Here is a 27929-nt window from a genome sequence, read left to right as displayed (position 1 = left end):
AAGGTGTAAAATGTAATCAGCTATTTTATTCGTCTGTAATTTGTGGAGATAATTTTTTTTAAGCGTATAAAGCATTTTTCAAATTAAACGATGTAATTCTGACACAGTTTCCACACACACATTTTCGAAAATATTATAAAAATGTAAAATCTATTTAGGAATTTGCTTTATCTGTAAAGTGTAAAAACCTATATTTTACTGTAAATGGAACTTTCATTTTATTTCCTGTGAAAATGTAAAATGCTGTTTTTATTTCCTGTGATCTGTACCAGCTATCCTCTTTAACTATAATTTTATTTCAGCGTAATTTCTCGCGTCCGCCGACTTGTAAGCACAAAAAAATGCTAAAAAAATATTATTTTCATCTTCATTTTTTACCGCCCGCCGCATAACAACTCCAAGTTGCATTTTCGTGGGAGTATCATGATCAAATTACCGAAGTCTTGCGCAGATGAGAAACAAGATTATACATGGAATAAAATTTTATTTCATTTCTTCTCTCCGATCAATGATCTCACTTACAATTCTTTGAGAATCACACAAATCTAATGGGAAAAAAAAAAAAAAAAATTTTTCCCCGCCCTCCTCAAAAAAATTGCTTTATAAAACACGACAAACAAGGAATAAAAAAAGTCTGGCCTTACAGTAATAATAAGCACACTCCTATCCCTGCTGTGTAATGTTATGTCATGTTAGTAAGTCGTCATGTGACCAAGGTCAGGGATCAAATGGCGACTTTAGGTAAGTTACGATTTGTGTTGTCCTCTGATTATTTATTCCTGTACAGAGTATTATTTTGTTTCGTGGTTTAAATGATAAGCACATCCTCTCAATTTTACGTTTCAACGTCGATAGTGACTGTACTGTTTGGATGGTGGATCGCCACCGGTGGAGAGCATTGTTGACTATGGTGGTAATTCATGTATCAGCGCACCATATAAACATCTCTCGCCAGATTAATTCGCACACGTTCATTGAAGTACGACCATACCACTTACAATAGTATAGATACATTCAGTATTTGACACAGTCCCTTTAAACTATTCACCGAGTTTCCCTGATGACCCGCAGTTCCTATATTCCAAGTATTAGCGCATTTTGTGGGCTTCCTGGTGAAATGTAAATCCTGCTTGGAAATCTCTTGCGTTGATATTGAACTTTACTACCCGAACCCCACCTTCTATGTTGCATTTTCCACCATTTTTAGTGGTTCTCGTTCACATCGGCAACACAAATGACGGTGGTCGTTGCGTCGCGTCTGTTCGATACAGAATTCATAGCGACGTACACAAGGAGTGAAAATATGTTTGTTTACATGAAATTCGAACACTCGCTGCGTGACGACCTGTAAATCTGTATGTCCTTGTGTGATTTACCGTGTAGTAGTAAAACCAAAAAATACCAAAATAAATAATACAATATTTAGATTAAAAGAAATATATACTAGTGATAGTAGAGGCCAAGAAAAGACCATTTTATTCAAGTTGATTTGTTTTTTTATATAATTATTCACATCACATGATTAAATTGCAACTACTATCTAAACAATCCAAGTTATATAAAGGTGTGTATCACTGATGTTTTTGTTAGTAAAAATCATTAAAATGGTCTTTTCTTGGCCTCTACTCTTAAGTTAGCAGTTGTTTCTGTTGTTGTTTCTGACCAATTTAACGCTTTTTTTAAATCATGACAATAATTTACTAAACCCCCACAAGCAGTCATGATAAACAAAAGTTTTAAATTGAGCTTATGCAATATCACGATTACCCTATCAACAATGAAGTGTTTGCCGAACTTTGATCAAGAGTGTGTGTGCGTAACTGTGTGTCATTCAAAGGTCGCGTTACATAAAGTTCCAAAGGATATAACATAAATCATCTATAGTGCCGCACAGCACGTACACCATATAGATGATGAAATCATGTATGATAAAAAGACTTACACAACAACCCACGATATCAATCCATTTTACTTGTGTCTTGGTATTTTCACTTGTCGGGAAATACGATCTCTCATAAACACTATAAAAATGAATACTACTGCTACTGCTACTGTAAAATACTTTATTTTAGTTGGACTAAATTGTCGCTTAATTGACTTTTTGGGACTTTTGTATTTTATTTCCACTGATTGCTGATGAGGTGTATGTAAAATATAAGAAAAAAAGTATATTCGCTGGATTTTATTTTAACTGAATCAGCCCTTCAGCGAAAAAAGCAAAAATAAATTCCAAACGAGAATAAAGAATTTAACAGTAAATATATAAATACTAATGTAATAACTTCTAACTAAAAAGCCCTTATTCAAAACACATATCAGCACTCATTCAAACGTTCAAATTTTCTATTACATCGATGTGTTTAGGGTTCTTTTTGTGTACATTGGATGCAGAAAGGCTATAGTGCACAACAAATGTTGAATCCCATCACTGAATGCAAATATAGTATTCACATTTTGAGCTATAGTCCCTCATTAAATTATTACTAACAAGCAAAAAAAAAAAATGTTGTATAAATAAGGTTAGGGTTCTTCCCAGGGCATTATAGAGTAGGGGTTCCCAACTGTTAAATTTTGAATGAACCAATTTAGAATAACAATGGATACAATAGTAGCATCAACGTATTCTATTGTTATGTAAATTAGTCAATATTGTATGCAATTTTTCTAGAGAGAACACTGAAGATTATTATGAAACTAATTTTCCGTTCACTGCGAGAATCACGCGTTATGCGTGAAATCGAACGTAAAAACAGGACAAACAAAGGTCATAGCGTCGTAGTGGCGTCAAACATCGCGTGGGATTCGATAAACGCGAAAATATTTTGGGGGCATTTCCATGCTTAATAATGTGCTGTCCACATTTGATGATAGACAATTTCGATTAAGTGAGGGTATTCGGAAGCAATATTCCTCTGTCGAAGATCGGCCTGTCGATGTAAGCTACGAAATAAAGAAATTAGAGTTGAAAATCAAATCGTTCGATTTTTGCGGCAGACGTTCGACGCGCGTCTTTCATGCATCTCGCGAGATCTCGCAGTTGAACGGAAAATCACCTATTAGATCAACGCACTGAATTTGAAAATAATAGATTACCATTTACGTGTTTATAATTCTTGTAATTTAGTGGAATTGATTGAACTGAGCCACAAGGCTAAGGAGAAGGCTTATAGTCCTTACAGCAACTTCAGAGTTGGTTGTGCTCTGATTACTAAAGATGGGAAGATTTTTACAGGTAAGCAATTGACACATCACTCAAATCTTCAAAGTGGAAGTGTTTTTCACATCCACACATAGTGGTTACATATAGTGCAAAATATATTTATTTTTAAAAAAAGAGGTCCTTTAATTCAAAACAGTTTTTACGTTTTTTTTTACCTGAGCACTACAAAATATGCAAATTTGTATCAAAATACTAGTAGCTCACTTTAAGTAATGGACGATACTTTGCACGACTTTGTCACGCACAATTAGATTTTGTAAGTTTTAAGAAACTGTGGAGATCAACATATTGAAGGCCACAATGTTGTGTTAACGAATGCGTGGTTTGTTGTTTTTGTATCTCAGGATGTAACGTTGAGAATGTGTCCTTTGGTCTGTCAATATGTGCCGAGAGAACCACATTGGTGAAGGCTGTCTCAGAAGGGTACCAGCAATTTGATAAAATGGTCATTGCAAGGTAGGTATACCCACTGTGGGAATACAGTAAGTAGAAACTGGTGGATAAACCTATATCTTGTTTGAGCATTGAATTCAAGAGGCTGACCATTAAAAAATCAGCACTGAAAAAACTTTAAGAGAAAAAAATCCACAGAGAAATTACAGAAATATGTAAACCACTGCCCCTTATTAACCTTGACAACGGTTATTGACTCCTATTGCTTTTTCTCAGTACCGTGTTTTCTCTATTAGAAGCGCATCCCTAAAACTTTCACTCAAAATATATAAACAAGAATTTGTATTTCCTGTATTCTGAATCATTAAATAAGACTACTTTTGACAATAGAAACACTTGTGTAATTAACATAAGCATATGTATTATTAATCAAGAAAAACTATACTGAAATATACAATTTATTTTTATTGGAATCCATCAATAGTCAGAATTTCTTTATGATTTATGACAACTTTCAGTTACCGTAAAATCTGTATTAGAACCGCATCCCTGATAGAAGCCACACCTATTCTTTTTTTGAACAATTGAGGCCCGAAAATTCACCATTTCTCATATATGTAGAAGCTCTAATAGAAGCCGCATTCCCTCTGTTGCATTGTACCATTTTAGCAGAAGCCGCAGCTTCTAATACAGATTTTACAGTAATAGCCAGCAGATTATTTTTTGTATGAAAACAGATGTGAACTCATGTATTAGCACTAATTTGGTCATTTTGGCTCAGTGTTAAATTGAATTACCGGTAATAAACATTTCCAGCTGATGTCCCTTTAAGCACCAAAATCAGCTTTCAAGACTTTTCACGAAATAAAACCTAAATTTTGATCAAGTCAACGAGAAATAAAGTTCACTTTGTACAAAAGTTTCGAAAAAAAGTACAAAAAAAATGTTACAACAAAATTTTGGCGAGAAAAATGATGGTGCTAGTTAGTAGTTATGTTTGATACCTTTGTTTTATTTTAGTGATTTGAAGAATCAGGTTATATCACCTTGTGGGGCTTGCAGACAGTTTATGGTTGAGGTGAGTATATAAAATGGAAACATTGTATTTGTGTTCCCAATAATTTGTCTCTAACTTGCTCAGCAACCTCACCAAGTTTACACTGAAAGGTGGTGGTTGTTGCAGCGCGCACTGTGGGACTTATAGTGACATACACAACATGTGTAAAATACTATGATATTTTAACATGTCATTTCCCATTAAGGTAGAAGCCTACTCATAAATTAAAATACCCAGAATTTATTTATTTTGCAATAAACTGTACTCTAAGGCAATATAAGAATATAGTTGGGGGTCACCAGCCTTTTTTGCGAGAAATTGATGGTTGTATTTCAGTGGTATAAAAATTTTACCACAGGTACCTATGGCAGAGATATTATGCAATATCTCAAAATTTAGCCTGATGACATAGGCTGAAAAAATCATATATTGGTAATGATGGAGTGCTTTTTGTTTTTCTGAATTATTTAAAAAAATCTGGGTTTTAAAAAGTGTCAAAAAATGCAATTTCTTTTTAACATTGTGTTCTATGGAATTGTTCTAAAAATATTAGAACACATTTTCACAAAAAGCACAAAATAATGCTATTTAATTGTACCATAGGACATGTACCATCAGCTTCATGAATGTACATAATAAAATAATGAACACTGTTATGTGATTTATGACCAATTTTGTCAAAAATTAGGACTAGGCTTCTACCTTAACAAATTAATACTTAATTAGACTTTCCTGGAAAAAGGTTACAATGTTTATACATGTATTTGATATTTTTTATTTCAGTCCACAGTTTTACTGACAATCACTTGTTTCTTAAAATATTAATTATTATAACTGTTATTTTTTATAGTTTGGAGATTACGACGTTTATCTCACCAAACCAGATAAGACGTACGAAAAAATGTCTTCGTATGAGCTACTGCCGAAGACAGTGATACCAACACATTTTTTGAATGAAGAGAAAATAAATGTATGATGGCGCTGTTGCAGAACATGCGTTTTATTCTAAATGTTAAAGCGAGGGAGTCATCACCTGCGCATGCGTAAGTTGGCCATAGTGTGTCATTGTTTACAAACAAGCGTCTTCCCATGAGCCTTTGCGTTTTAGCGGGTGTTGTTATCGTTGCTTGGGACTCAATTCCTGTGCATGCACATGTGACGACCCTCCCGTTTTAACATAATTTAAATGTAGCTTCCCAGCATTTTAGCACAGTATGAGCTTCCAGGTACAAACATAGATGAAAAGTAGACCGAATACTGTAAAATTATTTTAATGTTTTTAAAAAATTTTAAAATTAAAGTCGAAGTCCAGGTAAGCAACATAATGTCCCAGATGAAAGAGCTCTACAAATTTAGGAGAATGCATTTCCTATTTCTTTTCTATCACTTTTCATGTCTATTATGTAGTCCACCATTGTGATTCAAAGGATTATGGGTAAGGTATTACGACATGGCCACTGTTGTGAAAAATTTAGTAGCTATGATGTCATACTTTACCCATAACCCGCTGCTTGAGAACCATGGACAACATAATACTGTTCCACATTAATATAAACTTCCATATTTAGAGAATGAAAAGTGATATAAAAAATGAATTGAACATTATGTTGCTTGCCCAGACTTTACCTTTATGTTGTTTCAACTGAAAAATATTGAAGATGATAGAGCCGCTGCTAGCATGTTGCTTGTATGATGCATATGGGTAAAAAATATACAATTTGTTTTTTTCACACGATATTTAATCTCTGTGGAATATACAATATCATGCAAATAAACAATGTACTTTACGTTATATACATCACAATGGGACCACGGATTGGCCGTGACATATATCGGGAATATGGTCACCCTTTATTAATATGATCAGTGTGGGATGAGGCATACATTCCAATTAGAGTGATGGATTGGGACGGTGTTAATCATGAGTTAATCCCAATTTAGTTTTTTTCGTGCCCCAGATTAATACAATAACCACAGTAAAAATACTTTAATCAAAGGTTGAATGACGAAGAAAAAACACCCCTCTGCTTGGTTTGACTTTTAGGTCACATTTTTTTATTCTACAATATTATTAATTTTGGACCTAATGAACTTAATTGTTGACAAAAATCGGAAAAAAATAGGTTTCATTTGCAAAATGTATGTGACAAAACGTTTGTGGTAGGTGACTTGCAATTGCTTTGAACAAATTAATTTGAAATGAGTATCTACCGTACTGGACTGTGTTAGCGCATAGTGTCCTCAACTCAGAAAATCATTATTTTTTAGGGGTGGGCGCTTACCCGAGCACCCACCTCTGGAAAAGTGTGCATTTGACAACTTTAATTCACCATGTGACAAATTGAGGGGGATATTACGTCTTTGAGGGAAAATAGAATTACAAAATTAGTTGCGTGAAAAAACAGAAATGGTCACAAAAAATATGCTCATTTTAGTACAATATTAATTATGTACCACCTGAATTTACGAGATTAAAATTATTGTTGGAACACAGTCAAAGTCAAAATCTTCATTATCACCATTGTCGATTGTATTGGATTGTATGTGAACTCTCAATGAAAAGCACATTCTGCCATGTTTTCTTTCACTATTTGGGTGCTTTGCTGAATATAAAAATTGCGCAAAAGTGGGGGTGGGCGCTAACGTGGAGTACGGTAAATAATATATTAACATTTGAAAAAAATTAATTTGATGTACGAATTTATGCAGAATTTTAATAAATATTTACAACATTACTGCGATCATTCGTGTCTTGCATTATTTTAAATTCCATAGGGCCATTTGCAGGTCCCTTAAAGGTCACACATCCAGAAAGTATCAGGATGTGACTTTACAGGGAGTCGTGTGTATCCACATGTATTTTTGCGCCTAAATTTGACAAACAATTGATTCTTCTGCAACTATACAAGTTACATTATTAGGGGTATAGGTTTGACTAACCTTGGTACATGGCAGTGTCTGGTTTCACAGTTTATTGCAGGACATCATCTCTTTAATTGATCATCTCAAGATTGCATTTTTTCTATTTATATAACTTCGTATGAAATTTTAAGATCTACCAGTATTAAATGGCGGCAGTCGTCGCACCGTGTCCTGTTCGTTTTGAAACTACGTATACAACGCGTGTAAAATACATTGTTTATTTACATGAAATTCAAACACGCACTGCGCGACGACCACCACGCTTTAAACATTATTCAACGATCCTTAAAATTTGTATCAGCAAACGTTCAAACGTTTCCCTATTTGGGGAAAACTGCATCACAAACGTTAGCGCTCTCAAAATTATTGATGTCGTATTCAAACATTTTCTTTAGTTTACTTTGGACACAGAAGCGATAAAGCGGGTGATGAAAACGAAATACTGTCATCAAATGCTTTCACACAGCGCAAAATATCTCTTATCTCTTTGTGACAAGCAGGCTATTGGTGATGAAGTTCATGTTATGTTCACTTGTAACAACAGTGAAATTTCAAAAGCTCGTGCTGTTTTTAATAAAGAAATTCACTGTTATGACTTCACTATTAGCGAGCTCTCAAGGTATTGAGCAATTGCTTGGAACAAAAGATAGCTTCATTGCCAATGGCCTTGCCAAGTTTATTCATTCCATTTTAAATTATTTCTAAAACTTTTTTCTTGTTGTTGCTGTGCTGTTAATAGATAAGTTTCTTGAACATGGACAATGTATTGTAGATACAAAGTTTTGTGTCAAATAAATTATATATCTATTTATCTATAAAATTGTGGGGAGATTCATTTGATTTATGGAGCTTTCTTCATAACCATGTTTTCTTCATATTTCATTTTTTGCATGTAATGCTATGAGAAACTAGCACACCTAGTTTTAATTCGACCAATATTTGTTTCGAACGTCACAGTATACACCATATTCGTAATCTGGCAATGAGAACGTCTCCTGCCCTAAAAATTGTTACTCGGCGCAATCTATGGCAACATTGTATGTTTTTGCGCTTGTTTTGAGCAGTTGCGTTTCAGTTGTTCTCGAGTTAACATGTATGTATGTTATTGAAGAATAAACGAGATTGAGTTCTAGTTTACATGACGTGTCCGTTTCAGTTTTCACTACCGTGACTTAGAAGATCCGAACCTTCCCTTCTCCCACAAAAATTAGTACTGCAAGCAAGAGAAAGATGTATAATATCACAAGAATACAGCATAACTGCATTGACATGTATGTGTCGTTACGATCACCGTACTTACTTCCTTCATCCATACTCTTGTGATACTCTTGTATAGACCGGTATTATAAAATGAATGCACAATGAATATTGTTTTTTACATACTGAAAAATGACTAATTTTCACTAAATTTTCATTAAATTTAGCATTTCAGGCATATTCAGTGGGTTTTAAATTTACAGTTTTATCATTTAGATAATGTGTTCTATGCTAAATTTTACATATTCACTGGGTTTTATTTTAGATCATTTTCCAGTCAGCGGAATAAGCAAAATTAAAACCCAGTGAATAATTAATCCTTTTACAGTATATATGGCAATGGACACTTTAGAAGATGCTAAAAAATTAGTGTTTTCAACATCTACTACATTAATAATCACCATTTATCTCGCCAGTTGTTGGTATATGTTTGTATAAATTGTACTTGGATCTTTGAATTATTATATCTTACAGTTTATCGGGGCCTGTGGCTTATATAACTCGCCATACTGTATATGATAGGAGTGATGGTGACATGTGTGAACAATCTATCTTCATTGAAATTAAGAATCATTATTTTCCTTTAGATAAATATCTGAAGAATGCTTTATTTGTGGAAAAACTTTTTGTTTAACACATCAACTGCTGAAAGCAGAGAAAAATGAGGGCACTGAACATGTTTAAATTTACAAAATTTAACAAAACCAATAGTTTGTTACATGATTATTATTAAAATTTAAGAATTTTGAACAAAGTTTGAATTTTCTGAACCTCCTAGAAGCAATGTATAGAAATATGTAATAACTTGACCATGTTCAAAACCAAATGATTGTGATATCTGTCTGTCTGTGCGTCATTTGTCCGTCTGTCATCTTCTGAATTCTCACCCAAATATAGATGTGTCCAGGACTTTCAATGTTGTTATTGATTGTTTAAATTGTTGTAATGTCCATGGTTGAGACTTATTATACTCTTCAGCTGGGATATGACTACTGCTACTGGCGCTAAAAATAGACAGATGAATAAGACAACGTTTAAAGGACAGAGACAAAAAAAATGTTTTTCCGGGTTTCTGCCAAAATATTGTAATAATGAAAGAAAAAAGTCACCACAAAACATTTTTGTAGAAAGGGATTTACGAATCAGCAATCCAAAACAGTTTGTTTGTAATGTTGATCTTCGAAATTAAGGTAAAACATTTAATCTTGTGTATTTGTCAAAGCGGAGGGGTGGTCAACTGCGCATGCACTGGAATTTAGTCCCAAGCGAGGATAACGATGCACACTAAAAATTTTCGTTATATTAGTCAGTTCTCAAACAATTTTAGCCAAACATGATTGACAGGTAAAATTAGAATTCAAATATTAAAATCATATTATAGAAAATATTAGAATTTGTTACAAAAAGATAAAATAGATTTAAAATTTACAATATTACATTACCTTAAACATGGCAGGAGGAATAATAATGTATTCAGTCACACTTTGTGGCTTAGACTTTGCAACATTTTACTATTTCCTATTGTTACATTACCTTATATATTCTGGATCATTAAAACTCATCAGTATATCTGTACTAAACTGTGGTAGCCTAAACAATGCCATGTGTACATTCACTGTATTCTTTGCCTAGAAATGTAAAAACGTGTCATACAATGTAAATTATGGATGGTAATTGTCTTTTCTCGTAATGTTATGTATTATTAACTTTTTGAGGCTGGGACACAACACCCTCCTATGCAAGTTTATAGTTTGCAGCATAATACCAACCAAAGAGGTATAGTGGTAGTGTAATGCTGTTTCTAAACAAAAACAAAAGAAATGTTGTTGTTGTTTTTGTCAACATGACTGACTGATGTACACAAAATTAAGGGATCAGAAATGAACCAATAAGTGATATATGATTTACGTTTGCCTGCACCAAAGGATCTGAAAAAAATGTCCAGTTTGCAGATGTTCAGTTAAACAAGCCATGCATGGCATAGTCCCTGTTAGTTATCAAATTTAAGATATATACTGTGGAATACAGTATTTTCGCTTGGAATTTATTTTCGCTGATGGGATGATTCTGTGAAAATAAAATTCAGCGAATATACTTTTTTTCCTATATTTTACATTAAACTCATCAAAAATCAATGAAAATAAATTCCATACAAAATGCCCGAAAAGCCTTTTCAGCGAAAATTAATTCCAGCGAAAATAAAGTATTCCACAGTAGTTTTGTTTATAGTTAGAACATAAACATGTCAGAAGTATGGATCCAGAAAATGATGCTTGATTATGATGATTTTTTAACATTAAAATGATTGACATCTTGTATCTGATCGTCAAACAAGTACTTGTCTATATTGAGAAATATTAAAATTTGCTCTGGAACAGTATTAATTAAGACAAAATGGCCACCATTTTGAATACATTTATATATCTATATGTTTATTGGCATCTTGTATCTGATTGTCAAACGAGTACTTGTCCATATTGAGAAATATTAAAATTTGCTCTGGAATAGTATTAATTAAGACAAAATGGCCACCATTTTGAATGAATCTTTATCTAAAACATAATGTAAAACGAATATATAAAATTTGAACATAATTTAAACAAAATGTGTTTACACAGTTTACAACAGTTTTTAGTATACAAAGTTGTTCATGCATTTCACAAAGGTGTTTACACAGTTTACAAAAGTGTTCAGTTTACAGAGATATTTTTAGTATACAGTGTGTTTTTCTGTAGTTTACAATGGTGCTGTTGAAGCAGTTTACATCGTTCATATGTTTGCTGACTATAAATTACCTGTTCATTGAACTTTGCAATGCATTGTTTTCCACTCAGTAACCATGCACTGCAACAACTGAAAAACAAAACACATTTCAAAAATGAGACTTGTTTTGCTACAATGAAAATGAATCTGCAGTGTCACTCATGAGATATTCTTTATTACATGCGATAGTTACTGTACATATTGTGCTGCAGCTGGGCCACAACACTAATTTGCATATCAAGTTGCTGTATGACATGATGTCATAAAGTCAATACACATACAAAGTACAATACACAAACGTCTAATGTACGTTTTCTATGTTTATCCCACTGCGATAGTTTTCAACTGCATACCAGCTTTCAAAATGCAGACTTTACCCTGGCTCAAGATAGTGGTTGTAATTGTGTACATACACGATAATCATTTCAATATTTTGAACTCTGTAAATTAAATTTACTTAACATTAACTAATACCCAATGCTGGAGATTAAAGTAAAGAAAATAAATATAAGTAAAATAAAGGCATAATTAATATTACCAAAGGTACATTACTTGGGGCTTGCAACGCGCATAGTACTGTATGGTGACATCATATCAAGATCCCATTCACTTCTCATCTCGTAGATAGCGAGACTGATGCTACGACCTTCTGACATAACATAGGCGATTTGTAATAAAACAATATAACATGTATTACCACATTCATAGTGAAAAAATGTAAAATATAGTTACCGTAATCCGTCATATCGTGGGCAGCTATTTTGATCCACCTGGACATCCCAGTATCCTAGTTACCTCGGGTATTCACATTTTCCTGAGTTTTAACGCTTATGCGAGAGCGAGAGCGAGATTGAAATGGGATCTTGGTATCATGTCACCCTAGTTGCAAACCCCAAGTAATGTACCTCTGTTATTACATAAAATCTGTATTACAAGCGATGGTACAATACACCAGAGGGGACGCAGCTTCTATTAGATCATCCACCCATATTAGAAATGGTGAACTTTTGGTTCTCAATTGTTTAAAAATAATGGACGTGGCTTCTAATACAGATTGTACAGTAATAACTGAAAAGATTTAACTTACTCTTTTACAGAAATTTGTTGTAACGGAATTTCTTCAGTTATTTGCACTTCACTACAAGAGGAGTCATTACTTTCGGCAATATCATGAAAATGGAAACTGTACAGGAGAAAAATTATACATCATTTTTTTAAAATCATTTAAATATTTTGGCAGAAGAAAATCTGGTACAGTGAACTATAAATTTAAATAATTTTTTTACAGTTTACAAAAGTTTTGAAAATGAGAAAAATGAGAAATCTGATATATAAAAAGTTGAATTTTGACCTTTTTACTGCCATTTTTCTCCCAACTTTGGTGCAAATATTTACAATTTTTTTAATAACTTTCTCTAAATTTTGAACCAGGCAGACAACTTATGTCGTAGCTTATAGATATTTATCATAACTTTTTAAATTTTTATAAACGCTGCCTTTTATGAGAATAACACTTTGAGCACCTCATTTTTTTCTTGCCACAATTTGCAAATTTTTATGGATTTTTCTACAATTATTTGTTATAGTTTTGGGTTAAATAGACAGTTTTACAGTTCTTGATAAAAAAAAAATTTTGTAAAAATGGAATGGAATATTGAGTGATGGTTGATAATTATAAAGTCAGGTATTTTTTTAAACAAGGGAACAGGGTTGCAGCGCCCTCATGCCATGGCCATGCGCCCCCTTACCCTGGGGAGCAGATCCTCTGGCAACCATAAAATTCTGATTGACCATGCAGGGATCACATGTGGCCACAGTCTTTAACTGTGACTGTCTGATAGTAATTTGGGGCCCTAGAAAGCCATAGAATGCTCCATTTTCACTTACTTAGAATTATCAAAAATTCCACACCCTGGTAGGGAGAACCCTATCTCCCCCACTTGGTGGCGCCGCTGAATTGTAGTGCTCCCTCTTGCAGTTTTTTTCTAGAAAAAAACCTGTAAAGTGAATATGTCAAGGGGCAGTGGTTGCAATATAATTAAAAAAATTAACATCTGAATTGGTTTAGCTAATTTTTGTTTGTTTACATAAAGTTACATAATGCTTAGTGACATCATCTGACTTTATGAATAATTAATCAAATTACATAATGCTTTGTGACATCATCTGACTTTATGAATAATTATTCAGGGATTTTTCTGGAAAATTTTTTAAGAGGGAGCACATCTTTGTTACCATTGGTAACACTGTATATTTGATATAACTGATCATAATCTACTGACTGTTCCAGGTTCTGTAAGAGGGCACAAGCCTGGGGTATGAGGGTGCTGCGGCACTGATTCCTTGTTTGGAAGAACCTCTGATTAATCACACAACATAATGCTTAGTGACATCATCTGACTACATGAATAATTAATGACATGATATAAGTGCTTAGTGACATCATCTGACTACATGAATAATTAATGACATGATATAAGTGCTTAGTGACATCATCTGACTTTATGAATAATTAATGACATGATGTAAGGGCTTAGTGACATCATCTGATTTTATGAATAATTAATGACATGATGTAAGCGCTTAGTGACATCATCTGACTTTATGAATAATTAATGACATGATGTAAGTGCTTAGTGACATCATCTGACTTTATGAATAATTAATGACATGATGTAAGTGCTTAGTGACATCATCTGACTTATGAATAATTAATGACATGATATATGAGCTTAGTGACATCATCTGACTTTATGAATAAATAATGACATGATGTAAGTGCTTAGTGACATCATCTGACTTTATGAATAATCAATGACATGATGTAATGCTTAGTGACATCATCTGACTTTATGAATAATTAATCCCCTTACATAATGATTAGTGACATCATCTGACTTATGAATAATTAATGACATGATATATGAGCTTAGTGACATCATCTGACTTTATGAATAAATAATGACATGATGTAAGTGCTTAGTGACATCATCTGACTTTATGAATAATCAATGACATGATGTAATGCTTAGTGACATCATCTGACTTTATGAATAATTAATCCCCTTACATAATGATTAGTGACATCGCCTAACTTCATGAATAATTAATCCCATTACATAATGCTTAGTGACATCATCTGACTTCATGAATAATTAATGACATGATGTAATGCTTAGTGACAACATCGGACTTCATGAATAATTAATCACATTACATAATGCTCAGTGACATCATCTGACTTCATGAATAATTAATCAAATTTGATATTGTTTAGTGACATCATCTGACTTCATGAATAATTAATCAAATTTGATATTGCTTAGTGACATCATCTGACTTCATGAATAATTAATCACATTACGTAATGGTTAGTGACATCATCTGACTTCATGAATAATTAATCACATTACATGTTGCTTAGTGACATCATCTGACTTCATGAATAATTAATCACATTACGTAATGCATAGTGACATCATCTGACTTCATGAATAGATAACCTAATTACATAATGCATAGTGACATCATCTAACTTTATGAATAATTAACCAAATTTGATATTGCTTAGTAACATCATCTGAATTCATGAATAATTAATCACATTACATGTTGCTTAGTGACTTTATGAATAATTAATTCCCTTACATAATGCTTAGTGACATCATCTGACTTCATGAATAATTAATCATGTTACATAATGCTTAGTGACATCATCTGACTTCATGAATAATTAATCATGTTACATAATGCTTAGTGACATCATCTGACTTCATGAATAATTAATCATGTTACATAATGCTTAGTGACATCATCTGACTTCATGAATAATTAATCAAATTACATATTGCTTAGTGACATATTTTGAAATGAACACTATTCTATCATGCGTTTACAGCAGCAGTGCACAACACAATAGGTTCATGCTAACAGTCTCACATGCACAAAAAGTGTGACAGCCTGTATGTACCTCACTGCATTTTTGTCTTCGATTTGTTGATATTCCAGTATTTCAATAATCATACTTTGATCTGTTGATGGATGAGCAAACACCTCTTGGTTGTCAGGAATTTCCCGTAATTCACTGAAAATTGAACAAAAATCGTTTAATCAACCTTGCCCACAAGCAAGTGGCCATTATACATCTGTATGCTTGCAAGAACATTCTTCACTGTTTAAGGCAGTACACAGTGTCCACTTCGCTGGGAATAAAGTCAGGGCATTTTAACTTCACCACAATGATGCATTTTGCTGTGAGGGGTAGAAGACTGTAACTAATTTTGCTGTTAGGGAGTTCTGTGATGTACTTTGCTGTGAGTGGTGTAAGGCAGTAACTAATTTTGCTGCTAGGGGGCTCTGTGATGTACTTTGTTGTGAGTGGTGCAAGGCAGTAGCTAATTTTGCTGCTAGGGGGCTCTGTGATGTATTTTGCTGTGAGTGGTATAAGGCAGTAACTAATTTTGCTGCTAGGGGGCTCTGTGATGTATTTTGTTGTGAGTGGTGCAAGGCAGTAACTAATTTTGCTGCTAGGGGGCTCTGTGATGTACTTTGCTGTGAGTGGTGTAAGGCAGTAACTAATTTTGCTGCTAGGGGGCTCTGTGATGTACTTTGCTGTGAGTGGTGTAAGGCAGTAACTAATTTTGCTGCTAGGGGGCTCTGTGATGTATTTTGTTGTGAGTGGTGCAAGGCAGTAACTAATTTTGCTGCTAGGGGGCTCTGTGATGTACTTTGTTGTGAGTGGTGCAAGGCAGTAACTAATTTTGCTGTTAGGGAGTTCTGCGATGTACTTTGCTGTGAGTGGTGCAAGGCAGTAACTAATTTTGCTGCTAGGGGGCTCTGTGATGTACTTTGCTGTGAGTGGTGCAAGCAGTAACTAATTTTGCTGCTAGGGGCTCTGTGATGTATTTTGTTGTGAGTGGTGCAAGGCAGTAACTAATTTTGTTGCTAGGGGGCTCTGTGATGTACTTTGTTGTGAGTGGTGTAAGGCAGCAACTAATTTTGCTGCTAGGGGGCTCTGTGATGTATTTTGTTGTGAGTGGTGCAAGGCAGTAACTAATTTTGTTGCTAGGGGGCTCTGTGATGTACTTTGTTGTGAGTGGTGCAAGTCAGTAACTAATTTTGTTGCTAGGGGGCTCTGTGATGTATTTTGTTGTGAGTGGTGCAAGTCAGTAACTAATTTTGTTGCTAGGGGGCTCTGTGATGTATTTTGTTGTGAGTGGTGTAAGGCAGTAACTAATTTTGTTGCTAGGGGGCTCTGTGATGTACTTTGTTGTGAGTGGTGCAAGTCAGTAACTAATTTTGTTGCTAGGGGGCTCTGTGATGTACTTTGTTGTGAGTGGTGCAAGTCAGTAACTAATTTTGTTGCTAGGGGGCTCTGTGATGTATTTTGTTGTGAGTGGTGCAAGTCAGTAACTAATTTTGTTGCTAGGGGGCTCTGTGATGTATTTTGTTGTGAGTGGTGCAAGGCAGTAACTAATTTTGTTGCTAGGGGGCTCTGTGATGTACTTTGTTGTGAGTGGTGCAAGTCAGTAACTAATTTTGTTGCTAGGGGGCTCTGTGATGTATTTTGTTGTGAGTGGTGCAAGTCAGTAACTAATTTTGTTGCTAGGGGGCTCTGTGATGTATTTTGTTGTGAGTGGTGCAAGGCAGTAACTAATTTTGTTGCTAGGGGGCTCTGTGATGTATTTTGTTGTGAGTGGTGTAAGGCAGTAACTAATTTTGTTGCTAGGGGGCTCTGTGATGTACTTTGTTGTGAGTGGTGCAAGTCAGTAACTAATTTTGTTGCTAGGGGGCTCTGTGATGTACTTTGTTGTGAGTGGTGCAAGTCAGTAACTAATTTTGTTGCTAGGGGGCTCTGTGATGTATTTTGTTGTGAGTGGTGCAAGTCAGTAACTAATTTTGTTGCTAGGGGGCTCTGTGATGTATTTTGTTGTGAGTGGTGCAAGGCAGTAACTAATTTTGTTGCTAGGGGGCTCTGTGATGTACTTTGTTGTGAGTGGTGCAAGTCAGTAACTAATTTTGTTGCTAGGGGGCTCTGTGATGTATTTTGTTGTGAGTGGTGCAAGGCAGTAACTAATTTTGTTGCTAGGGGGCTCTGTGATGTACTTTGTTGTGAGTGGTGCAAGTCAGTAACTAATTTAGCTGCTAGGGGGCTCTGTGATGTATTTTGTTGTGAGTGGTGTAAGGCAGTAACTAATTTTGTTGCTAGGGGGCTCTGTGATGTACTTTGTTGTGAGTGGTGCAAGTCAGTAACTAATTTTGTTGCTAGGGGGCTCTGTGATGTATTTTGTTGTGAGTGGTGCAAGTCAGTAACTAATTTTGTTGCTAGGGGGCTCTGTGATGTATTTTGTTGTGAGTGGTGCAAGGCAGTAACTAATTTTGTTGCTAGGGGGCTCTGTGATGTACTTTGTTGTGAGTGGTGCAAGTCAGTAACTAATTTTGCTGCTAGGGGGCTCTGTGATGTATTTTGTTGTGAGTGGTGTAAGGCAGTAACTAATTTTGTTGCTAGGGGGCTCTGTGATGTACTTTGTTGTGAGTGGTGCAAGTCAGTAACTAATTTTGTTGCTAGGGGGCTCTGTGATGTATTTTGTTGTGAGTGGTATAAGGCAGTAACTAATTTTGCTGCTAGGGGGCTCTGTGATGTATTTTGTTGTGAGTGGTATAAGGCAGTAACTAATTTTGCTGCTAGGGGGCTCTGTGATGTATTTTGTTGTGAGTGGTGCAAGCAGTAACTAATTTTGTTGCTAGGGGGCTCTGTGATGTACTTTGTTGTGAGTGGTGCAAGTCAGTAACTAATTTTGTTGCTAGGGGGCTCTGTGATGTATTTTGTTGTGAGTGGTGCAAGTCAGTAACTAATTTTGTTGCTAGGGGGCTCTGTGATGTATTTTGTTGTGAGTGGTGCAAGGCAGTAACTAATTTTGTTGCTAGGGGGCTCTGTGATGTATTTTGTTGTGAGTGGTGCAAGTCAGTAACTAATTTTGTTGCTAGGGGGCTCTGTGATGTACTTTGTTGTGAGTGGTGCAAGTCAGTAACTAATTTTGTTGCTAGGGGCTCTGTGATGTATTTTGTTGTGAGTGGTGCAAGTCAGTAACTAATTTTGTTGCTAGGGGGCTCTGTGATGTATTTTGTTGTGAGTGGTGCAAGTCAGTAACTAATTTTGTTGCTAGGGGGCTCTGTGATGTATTTTGTTGTGAGTGGTGCAAGGCAGTAACTAATTTTGCTGCTTTGGGGTCTGTGATGCAATGAGTGTTGCAAGGTTGTATCTAACTTCGCTGCTAATGATCAGTGCTCTGTGATTTACTTTCTGTGTGGGTTGTAATGGCATACTAACTTAGCTGTCATGTGACACACTTATTAACTTTGCAAATGTTGTTTTCTGAGTCACACACACAAATAAACTAGAAGTATTGCACTATTTATTAAATAGTATCACCAAATAATGTTATTATAAATGTTTTTGTTTTATTTTTAGATTGTAAAAATATAACATTTACCATATTTTATTTTTAGCTCATTCACAACACGAGAAAAAAAAAACATATAACCACAAACTCGTGAATGTCTAAACTGTAAACCTGTTATGAATATGCCCCCTCCATATTATTGGTATACTGTAAAATATTTGTTTTTTTTTGGCTTGGAACAAGTTTTCACTATTTTCGCTGAAGGAATGATTCAGTGAAAATAGAATCCAGTGAATATACTTTTTTTCCTATATTTTACATTCAACTCGTCAAAAATCAGTGAAAATAAATTCCACCAAAAAAGTCTTTTCGGCGAAAATTAATTCCAGCTAAAATAAAGTATTTTACAGTATGAAGCAACAGTGGGAGGGGCTGAATTTGGGTTAGCATAGTACAAGCCAATTCCTCCGGAATGAAGTGATATTGCAAGAAATTTCAAGTTTCTGTTGGTTTTAATGTGGCGTGGCAATAGTACATATTAAACAGTTTATACAAAAATAAAGAACATTGAACGTACCTGATATCCACAGCTCCGTTAAGTAGCACCACAGTTAACGCACCTCCGAAAAGCTGACGATCAATCGAACCCGACATTTGTTGCTGAGGACTTGTGTGAATGATCAGGTTCTCTCAGATGTCGACATTCACTCAATTTTACGAATAGAAACAGCAATTTAAAAGCAATCGGCAACGATCTGTGTCACAGGTTGTGGTGACAAAAAACGTGCCGGTATATAAACCATAAACCGACTAGATCCAGAACAAGTACCGGTGTTCACCAGTAAAACAACATTCACACGTTTTTTTACTGAAAGGTCAAATGTAATGGTTCAAAGGTTGCAGCCTCGCTTCAAAAACGGAATCGCGACTTTTTTATTTGTAAGTAGGGGTGGACGACGGCTTTGATGAGGTGAGATGAATTTGTGAGCAATATTAAAAAAAATACCATATTAGAAATGTTAAAGAAAATTTCACGAAATATTTAAAACATTTTATTCGATAAAAATACAAATATATTTTACAACCCTCTCGTTCTCTTCAACTCCAAGGGGTGACAGAATGGAATAGTCTTAGAAACCCTAAAGGTGGATCTTAAAAGTATTGTGTTTCCAAACATTGTCTTGGTTCCCTAACATTTTAATTCTCCGGGACTTAAACGATTACAATCATGCCGAAGAAAAAAAAGACGGGGAAAAAGAAATCCAAATCTAAACGAGTAGTGACAGAGCCGCCACGACCAGTCGATCCGATCCCGCCGTTGCCACCGCTTCCGCCGCAGCCTTCGTACGGAGAATCGGTAAGTCGTTACGAGAACCCCAATTCGTTACGAGATTGTGGTGGCTAACTACGCAAGTTGTGAGAACTGTTATCCAAATAATTCAGCAAAGCTCTTATATTGTTTCATGTACTATTTTATACCGACTCATTGCTGCATACTTGTCCCGAGATTAGGTTACCCCTCGACAACAATACAGAGAGTTGTAGCTATTTAGGTTGTTGTTGACATAATATAAAAACAACATAACTTAACACACAGTCTTATTCAGTGGACTGTTGACAACAATTCCCCACTGTTTATGGATTTTGTTTTTTGGTATGAAACAACGTTGTGTTTATATTAGTGATCCCACTCAATCTGTTTAAAGTATGATATACGCTCATATGTTGTATATTTGAATTTGGCCATTTTTATTTTTTTTTAAATGGAGCCAATATCTATATCGGATTTCAACAACTGGATTTCATTCATATTTAGATTCAACTGTACTGGCCAATTTTGACTAGTGACTTTACCTTACTACACTACTAGTAGTATAATAATATTAATCATGTTTGTTTATTTCCAAAGTACTAAATGCCACTGGCCTAATGTACACTAAAAGATATACATCACTGGTCACTGATTACTAAAAAAAAGGTTAAAATGAATAAAATACAGTTCAATATCATTAAGGGGAGCTTCCTCTAGCAACATTTTTCTTTTGCAAAAGAAATAAAATAAATATTTAGCAAAAAGTCTGACAATTTGTGGATTTTAGTTTGTCATCAAATTAATGAACTGATGGTATAAAGGAGGCTGCATAGTGTATGCAATTAGAATATACTCGGTACCACTTCCTACCTCATTGTAAAAATTGAAACTCGTTTTCAACTATATAACAACAAAGTAGGCAAATCCTGTCTTTCAAATGATCTACAACACTACACCATTGTTGGAAATAGATGTCAAAAGACCGCTGACGAAACAAGCCAAGTAAAACATTTTTCATCACCAGCACCCTGGTTGTAACACATCTCTCCAAAGCCATAACTAAAAAGTATTTCTACATTAATAAACCACCACGATGTAATGTCAATTAGGGGCTTGAATAAAAACAATTCCTATCAATTAGTTTAATTTGTAATATCTCAAGTTTAAACTTCCTTACTTCAAACATATTTATTGATTGACTACCAAAGTTGATTTTAATGCAATACTGTAAAATGACTAATTTTCACTGGGTTTAAATTTCACTGATTTACTATTTCAGGCATATTCAGTGGGTTTAAAATTCATTGTTTTATAATTTGGATAATGTGTTCCATGCTAAATTACATATTCACTGGGTTTTAATTTAGCTCATTTTCCAGTCAGCAAAATAAGCAAAATTAAAACCCAGTGAATAATTAACCGCTTTACAGTATATAATCTTATAATTTTATGATGTATGAATGTATATATAACATATATGATGTATGGAAATGTTTATACTGGTAATGTTGCTATATTGTCGTTGAAGTTTTTTTTGTTTTGTTTGTTTTATTGAGCTAGACCCAGCAAGCAAAAAACCCAAATGCATTTCATGTATTTACACTCGTCAGTTTGAATGTAATCCCAATTTTAGCTGCTTATTACTCCAGTAAAATCACCTTTCTGGGATAGTTGTGCAGGAAGAGTAATTCCCTGTAAAGTCTCTCATTCAGAATTGCTTTTCATCATAGTCTCTTCTATCAAGCTCTGTTTCCATAGATACATACTGACTAAGTGCTGATTGTTTCAATGCTATGAAAACATTCACACTGCAAAAAAAAAGTGAAACATATACTTTAATGTGTCAGTAAAATGGTACATACTTGCAGATTACATTGTTATTAGAAATCCATTAATAGTATTGTTTTCTTTGACAGATTCGTGATATATTAATGGGTTCTAAGGTTACTGTAACTGAGAAAGAATACTTGGGTGTTAAAATTTCTAGTAAAATACTTGATGAATTAACGCCACAAGAGATAAGAGACTTAAAAACTGTTTTTGATGCATTCAGCAATCGAAGAAGGTGAGTACTTCATATTTATGTACCGTAAGTAAAAAGGTTTGTGATATCAATGAGAATGCTACACTCCCTCACTCACTCAATTACTTCATTCACACTACAGTATTTTATCAAAGCCTATTTTAACGACTAGAGCCAGCAACAATTGCTCCAGCCAAGCTTTGATAAATCTCAGGGTTGAGCTCAGAAAAGACAGGATCCAACATTTCTCTGACTGTTGTAAACACATCAAATCAAAATCACATCCTCTATCACCTTCTTTGAATTGGTGATTTTTCGTACAATTGCGAGATCTTGCGAGATGCATGAAAGACGCGCGTCGAACGTCTGCCGCAAAAATCGAACGATTTGATTTTGAACTTGAATTTCTTTATTCCGTAGCTCACATCGACCGGCCGATCTTCGACAGAGGAATATTGCTTCCGAATACCCTTACTTAATCGAAATTGCCTATCATCAAATGTGGACAGCACATTATAAGCATGGAAATGTCTCCCAAAATACTTTCGCGTTTGTCGAATCCCACGCAATGTTTGACGCCACTACAACGCTATGACCTTTGTTTGTCCTGTTTTTACGTTCGATTTCACGCATAACGCGTGATTCTCGCAGTGAACGGAAAATGGTCTATTATGTTCCATGTAAATCATAAGGAGTCAGTATCATTTGTAATTTCTGTGTGGAAAGTGTTGGTGTAAGATTGCAAAAATAAGTGTTCATTGGTGGTGATTGGTGCAAATCGTTCGCTGCATTCTTGTCTTGAGCATACCTGGTTTTATAAAGAATGTAGTCCTGTCATGATGGGAAATTTATAGGAGGAGCAATATTTCCTCTCTGATAAAATGCTAGCATGTAAACCTAGTAATTGATTCGCTATTGGTGAACTACTTTAAGCTGTACACCAAGCTATACCAATATGAAGATAGTATTTGTTTTGAAGATTAGCAATGAATGCTGTGCTTGTTGTATCAACAATCCATGAAATGCAGAAATAGAACTGGAATTGTTGCCACTGGAAAATTAATATTAAACACAATTTAAAGAAAAATCATGTCTTGGTATTAGGTTTATGGTTTATTATCAATATATGGTATAACTACCGGTACATTATACTATTAACGGCTTAATTACATTGTGATTGCATTCCTCTATAGGACTGCAATTTAATTGAGTTGAATTAAACTTTCAATTGAATTGAATTGAATTGAATTTAGTGTGATTTAACTGAATGTAAGTTAATTTATGGCTTCATTTTTCATGGGGAACCGATGTGAGTGTGTTGCTCCACAAATTCTGGTTACGGTTGTCAACTGCTCAAACACAAATCATGCTATGAATATATTTGCTTGTATACTGTCTAATTTATGTGGATCTATCAATTTGTCAACAAAAAATTCATAACACAGCTATTCATAATAATACTCAAAAATAAATTAAATATTATATTTCTGCTCTCTGTATTAATTCACAATACAAAATTGTACATTTTTTACAGACAAATTGATGCTATATCGTTGCAGAGAGCAATGAGAGCTCTGGGATTCAAAATAACCAGGTCTGATGCAAGAGAAATGATACGAGATGTAGATGTTGATAGAACAGGGTAAGTAACAAACAAACAAACAGCTCTATTAGTGGCATACATGTACATAAATAAATGACACAAATAATAAAAATATGTTTCATATGAATGATCCAGCATACAATAAATGCAATTTTGACAGAAGTTTGTTATCACTTTTCAGAACCATTAAGTGAGTGGTGATAACCCAGATTTCTAGATTTTTTTCAATTTTATCAGAAAATAACTCTTCCAAATGCATGAATCAAAATAGCGGTATCCTAAAATTTATATTATTTTTAATATTATGTAATATTTTGATGTTAGTTTTCATTCACACTATTATATTTATTTTTACTTAACAATGTAAACACAAGTTCTTGTTTGACAAACATAAATGTTTTGTAAAAAATTTTGTTTTTTGCGCTAAATTTAATTTTCAGTTTTATTCGATCATAAAATCATAAAAAAATGTCCAATGATGCATTGTGATATGCATATGTATTAAAAATATGTATTTTCTTATCATGTGATGTGCATGTAACCAATCAAAATGCATTATTTAATCAAGGGCAGGTTGCAGGTTATACTTTAATATGAAGTTTTAATGAAGTCTATTCATATTTTTTTTTCAGAATGATAGAATTTAATGAATTTTTAGAATTTGTAATCCAGCATCAAGGATCAGCACAAGATATTCATGATGAGATTAAACAAGGTTTTCAAATGTTTGATTTTGGTAAGATTATTATAATCCCATGTGTGATATTTTCTCTCAGCTTTACATCAGTAGACACAAGTGATTATCAATTTGTGCAGCGATTTTTTTAAACGTAGGGAACAGCGGCGCAGCGCCCTCTTGCCATGGCCATGCGCCCCCTTAATCTGGGTAGCAGATCCTCTGACAACCATAAAATTTAGATTGACCAGGGATCACAGTCTTCAACTGTGACCTGTCTGATAGTAATTTTGGCCCCAAGGAAGCCATAGAATGCTCCATTTTAACTTAGAATTATCAAAAACCCCACACCCTGGTAGGGAGAACTCTATCTCCCCCACTTGGTGGCGCCGCTGAATTGCAGTGCTCCCTCTTGCAGTTTTTTTCTAGAAAAACCCCTGTGTTGTATTATGAGGTTATTTTGAGGATGCCGCGCATTATGCACAAAGACAATATAACGAAAGTTGATGAAATATCACATACTGTCTGAGTGCATACAGTATATTCCTAAACACCTCATTATTATAAATCTTCCCAAACCATGCACTTAGTTTCGAAAGCCCCTAGCTGAGCAAACTGATTACAATTATTACAACTTTCACGATATAATCAACATTTTTAAAAGAGTCCGCTATCTTGGAAATACCCTATATTTGTTCAATATTTGAAAATTGCATTATATAATTTGATAGGCTGAAGATACACTGTGTAAAACCGCAAAATATGACATTGTGCCTTATATCGACACAGTGCTAGATATATATTACTGTAAAATACTTTATTATAGCTTAGAATTAATTTTCGCTATTTTTGCTGGAGGAGTGATTCAATGAAAATATAATCCAGCGATTATACCTTTTTTCCTATATTAAAATTCAACTCATCAAAATTCAGTGAAAATTAATTCCAGTGAAAATGAATTATTTTACAGTAAATATATTTTATCACATGTGTATTTCTATGGTTTGAAAACAACAAGTTTTTTAATGTCAAGTATTGTTGATATAATTAAAAGTTATTTTTATTGTGTTGTAATCACATGTCCTTGTATCAACACAGAAAAATACCCCACATGAACAAATTACCAGGTAACAGCAAAGTTGACCTGGTTTATACCACAAGTATTGGCTGCCATTTGTATTAACCTTTTCACAACCATACTTATTCATCCATTTTTTTTCTGTATTTTTTTTTTATATTCTTCAATATTTCTGGAAATGAACCCTAATTTTAGAGCCAAAAAACAAAATTTGAGTCAATTTTCATTTTTTACTTTGGTTTTTTGTCCCAGGTTTCTAAAGCAAAGTGCAGACTATAAATTGGACTATTTTGTGAATTTGAGATGAAAAGCAGGAATTGGTGGTGAAAAGATTAAAACAAAGTTATACAAATTCAAAATGTTGTGGGCACAAAGCAGTATGTGGGAACAGACTGAAATCTAGTGTAGCTTACAGTGGTAACACAAACAAAAGCTGTGGGATTGCAATACAGTTATTGTAGAATACTTTATTTTCGCTTGGAATTTATTTTCGCTATTTTCGCTGAAGGGATGATTCCGTGAAAATAAAATCCAGCGAATATATTTTTTTCCCTATATTTCACATTAAACTCATGAAAAATCAGTGAAAATAAATTCCAAGCAAAACGCCCAAAAAGCCTTTTCAGCGAAAATTAATTCCAGCGAAAATAAAGTATTCCACAGTAAGTTCTGTTCAATCTGATTAATGTCTTTGTTTTATTTTCAGATGGTACGGGACAACTTACTCTAGACAATTTAAAATTAGCTTGTAAAGAAACTGGAGTGAAATTTACAGAACAGGAATTAAAGGACATGATAGAAGAAGCTGATACTAATGGTGATAACCAGGTTGATGAGGAGGACTTTATTAATGTTATGTTGAAAACAAACTTGTTTTAATCCACCTGCAGCCACTTTTTTTATCTTACAAAATGTTTCATTACGACATCGCTTACTGAAATCGATAGCTGATATGAATGATATATAATGGCATCAGTAGAAAACGTGTTTAAAAGGAGAAAGGAGATTAACAAACTTTTTCACATTTACTTTCTGTATCAAATCTGACACAATGTAAAAAAATATTTTTGCTTGGAAATAATTTTCGCTATTTTCGTTGAAAGAATGATTAAGTGAAAATTAAATCCAGCGAATATACCTTTTTCCTATATTTTACATTCAACTCATCCAAAATCAGTGAAAATAAATTCCATACAAAACATCCAAAGTGTCTTCTCAGTGAAAATTAATTCCAGCTAAATTAAATTATTTTACAGTAGTCCCTGTCCAAGATTAAAGTGATAGTTTTAAGTGAAGTCTTGGATCAACTTAGTCTTGGACAGGGACTATGTCATCAACAGTGATCAGTTTCTGTAAGTAGTAGACATTGATCCCAAATGTACATAGCAATTTGAAACAACACTGCTAATTATAAAGTAACATTTTTCACCATTTGGGAATCGAGGTAATGGAAAAATAATGTTTTTTTTCAGTCTTTTTTTTTGCAAGTACTGATTAACGCTGTAAATACGAATTATGCTAATTGCATGGGACAATTCTAGTGATTGGGTCAAACTAGCATCTTGCCACTTCGTCAATTTAACAATTTTTTACAACAATAATTTTGTATAATAATAGAAATTAAAATTAACTATTTGCATTATCGAAAAGAAAATTAACTGTCATCATGTATATACTTTATTTCAGAAAACACACATTATATCCTTTGTTAATTGAAAGATAATAAAATCATGTAAAAATGTTTTGCAAGTAGTTTAAGACAAATCTTCAATAGACCATTTTCCGTTCACTGCGAGAATCACGCATTATGCGTGAAATCGAACGTAAAAACAGGACAAACAAAGGTCTTAGTGGCGTCAAACATCACGTGGGATTCGACAAACGCGAATGTATTTTGGGGGACATTTCCATGCTTAATAATGTGCTGTCCACATTTGATGATAGGCAATTTCAATTAAATAAGGGTATTCGGAAGCAATATTCCTCTGTCGAGATCGACCGGTCGATGTGAGCTACGAAATAAAGAAATTCGAGTTCAAAATCAAATCGTTCGATTTTTGCGGCAGACGTTCGACGCGCGTCTTTCATGCATCTCGCGAGATCTCGCAATTGTACGGAAAATCACCTATTCACATATATTTTAATCAGAATTTGCTGTACCATGAGCCGCAGTCACATTGGTTTGGATTCTGACTGTTCACCATAGTCTACTAGAAGCATTA

At 34.2% G+C, this 27929-nt stretch overlaps 3 protein-coding genes across 3 annotated transcripts; 2 read left to right on the top strand and 1 right to left on the bottom strand.

Annotated features, from left to right (window-relative positions):
• Positions 1 to 681: 681 nt before the first annotated feature.
• On the top strand, positions 682 to 8729 carry LOC102806530 (putative cytidine deaminase). Its single transcript, XM_006819451.3, has 5 exons — positions 682 to 741; positions 3125 to 3232; positions 3565 to 3676; positions 4634 to 4691; positions 5521 to 8729. Exons 1-5 carry the CDS (start codon positions 690 to 692, stop codon positions 5644 to 5646), a joined length of 456 nt encoding a protein of 151 aa, XP_006819514.2. The 5' UTR covers positions 682 to 689; the 3' UTR covers positions 5647 to 8729.
• Positions 8730 to 9422: 693 nt separating this feature from the next.
• Positions 9423 to 19891, bottom strand: LOC102806635 (ran guanine nucleotide release factor-like). The gene is made up of 6 exons (XM_006819452.3): positions 19593 to 19891; positions 15583 to 15696; positions 12700 to 12795; positions 11645 to 11702; positions 10383 to 10477; positions 9423 to 9853 (listed from the first exon to the last, which is right to left on the bottom strand). The coding sequence occupies exons 1-6, from the start codon at positions 19667 to 19669 to the stop codon at positions 9733 to 9735; spliced, it is 561 nt and encodes a 186-aa protein (XP_006819515.1). The 5' UTR covers positions 19670 to 19891; the 3' UTR covers positions 9423 to 9732.
• Positions 19892 to 20141: 250 nt separating this feature from the next.
• Positions 20142 to 26690, top strand: LOC100368683 (uncharacterized). Its single transcript, XM_002737142.2, has 5 exons — positions 20142 to 20372; positions 22244 to 22392; positions 23885 to 23992; positions 24586 to 24689; positions 26414 to 26690. Exons 1-5 carry the CDS (start codon positions 20244 to 20246, stop codon positions 26584 to 26586), a joined length of 663 nt encoding a protein of 220 aa, XP_002737188.1. The 5' UTR covers positions 20142 to 20243; the 3' UTR covers positions 26587 to 26690.
• The last annotated feature ends 1239 nt before the right edge of the window (positions 26691 to 27929 follow it).

This window comes from Saccoglossus kowalevskii, chromosome 15 (genome assembly GCF_978046115.1).
Source record: "Saccoglossus kowalevskii chromosome 15, keSacKowa6.1, whole genome shotgun sequence".
In the NCBI taxonomy this organism is placed as follows: domain Eukaryota; kingdom Metazoa; phylum Hemichordata; class Enteropneusta; family Harrimaniidae; genus Saccoglossus; species Saccoglossus kowalevskii.
Note: the sequence above shows the minus strand (reverse complement) of the source record. Positions and strands in the feature narration are given on the sequence as shown.

Bases quoted from the DNA above. Each gene is read 5' to 3' on its own strand.
- LOC102806530 (XM_006819451.3), top strand. From the start codon at position 690: ATGTTAGTAAGTCGTCATGTGACCAAGGTCAGGGATCAAATGGCGACT. The intron at 3,233-3,564 runs GTAAGCAATTGA...TTTGTATCTCAG, and splicing joins AGATGGGAAGATTTTTACAG to GATGTAACGTTGAGAATGTG. The intron at 4,692-5,520 runs GTGAGTATATAA...TATTTTTTATAG, and splicing joins GCAGACAGTTTATGGTTGAG to TTTGGAGATTACGACGTTTA.
- LOC102806635 (XM_006819452.3), bottom strand. From the start codon at position 19,669: ATGTCGGGTTCGATTGATCGTCAGCTTTTCGGAGGTGCGTTAACTGTG. The intron at 15,697-19,592 runs GTACGTTCAATG...TTCAATTTTCAG, and splicing joins AACGGAGCTGTGGATATCAG to TGAATTACGGGAAATTCCTG. The intron at 11,703-12,699 runs GTAAGTTAAATC...TTTGTTTTTCAG, and splicing joins CAACAAATTTCTGTAAAAGA to TTGTTGCAGTGCATGGTTAC.
- LOC100368683 (XM_002737142.2), top strand. From the start codon at position 20,244: ATGCCGAAGAAAAAAAAGACGGGGAAAAAGAAATCCAAATCTAAACGA. The intron at 20,373-22,243 runs GTAAGTCGTTAC...TTTCTTTGACAG, and splicing joins AGCCTTCGTACGGAGAATCG to ATTCGTGATATATTAATGGG. The intron at 23,993-24,585 runs GTAAGTAACAAA...TTTTTTTTTCAG, and splicing joins GTAGATGTTGATAGAACAGG to AATGATAGAATTTAATGAAT.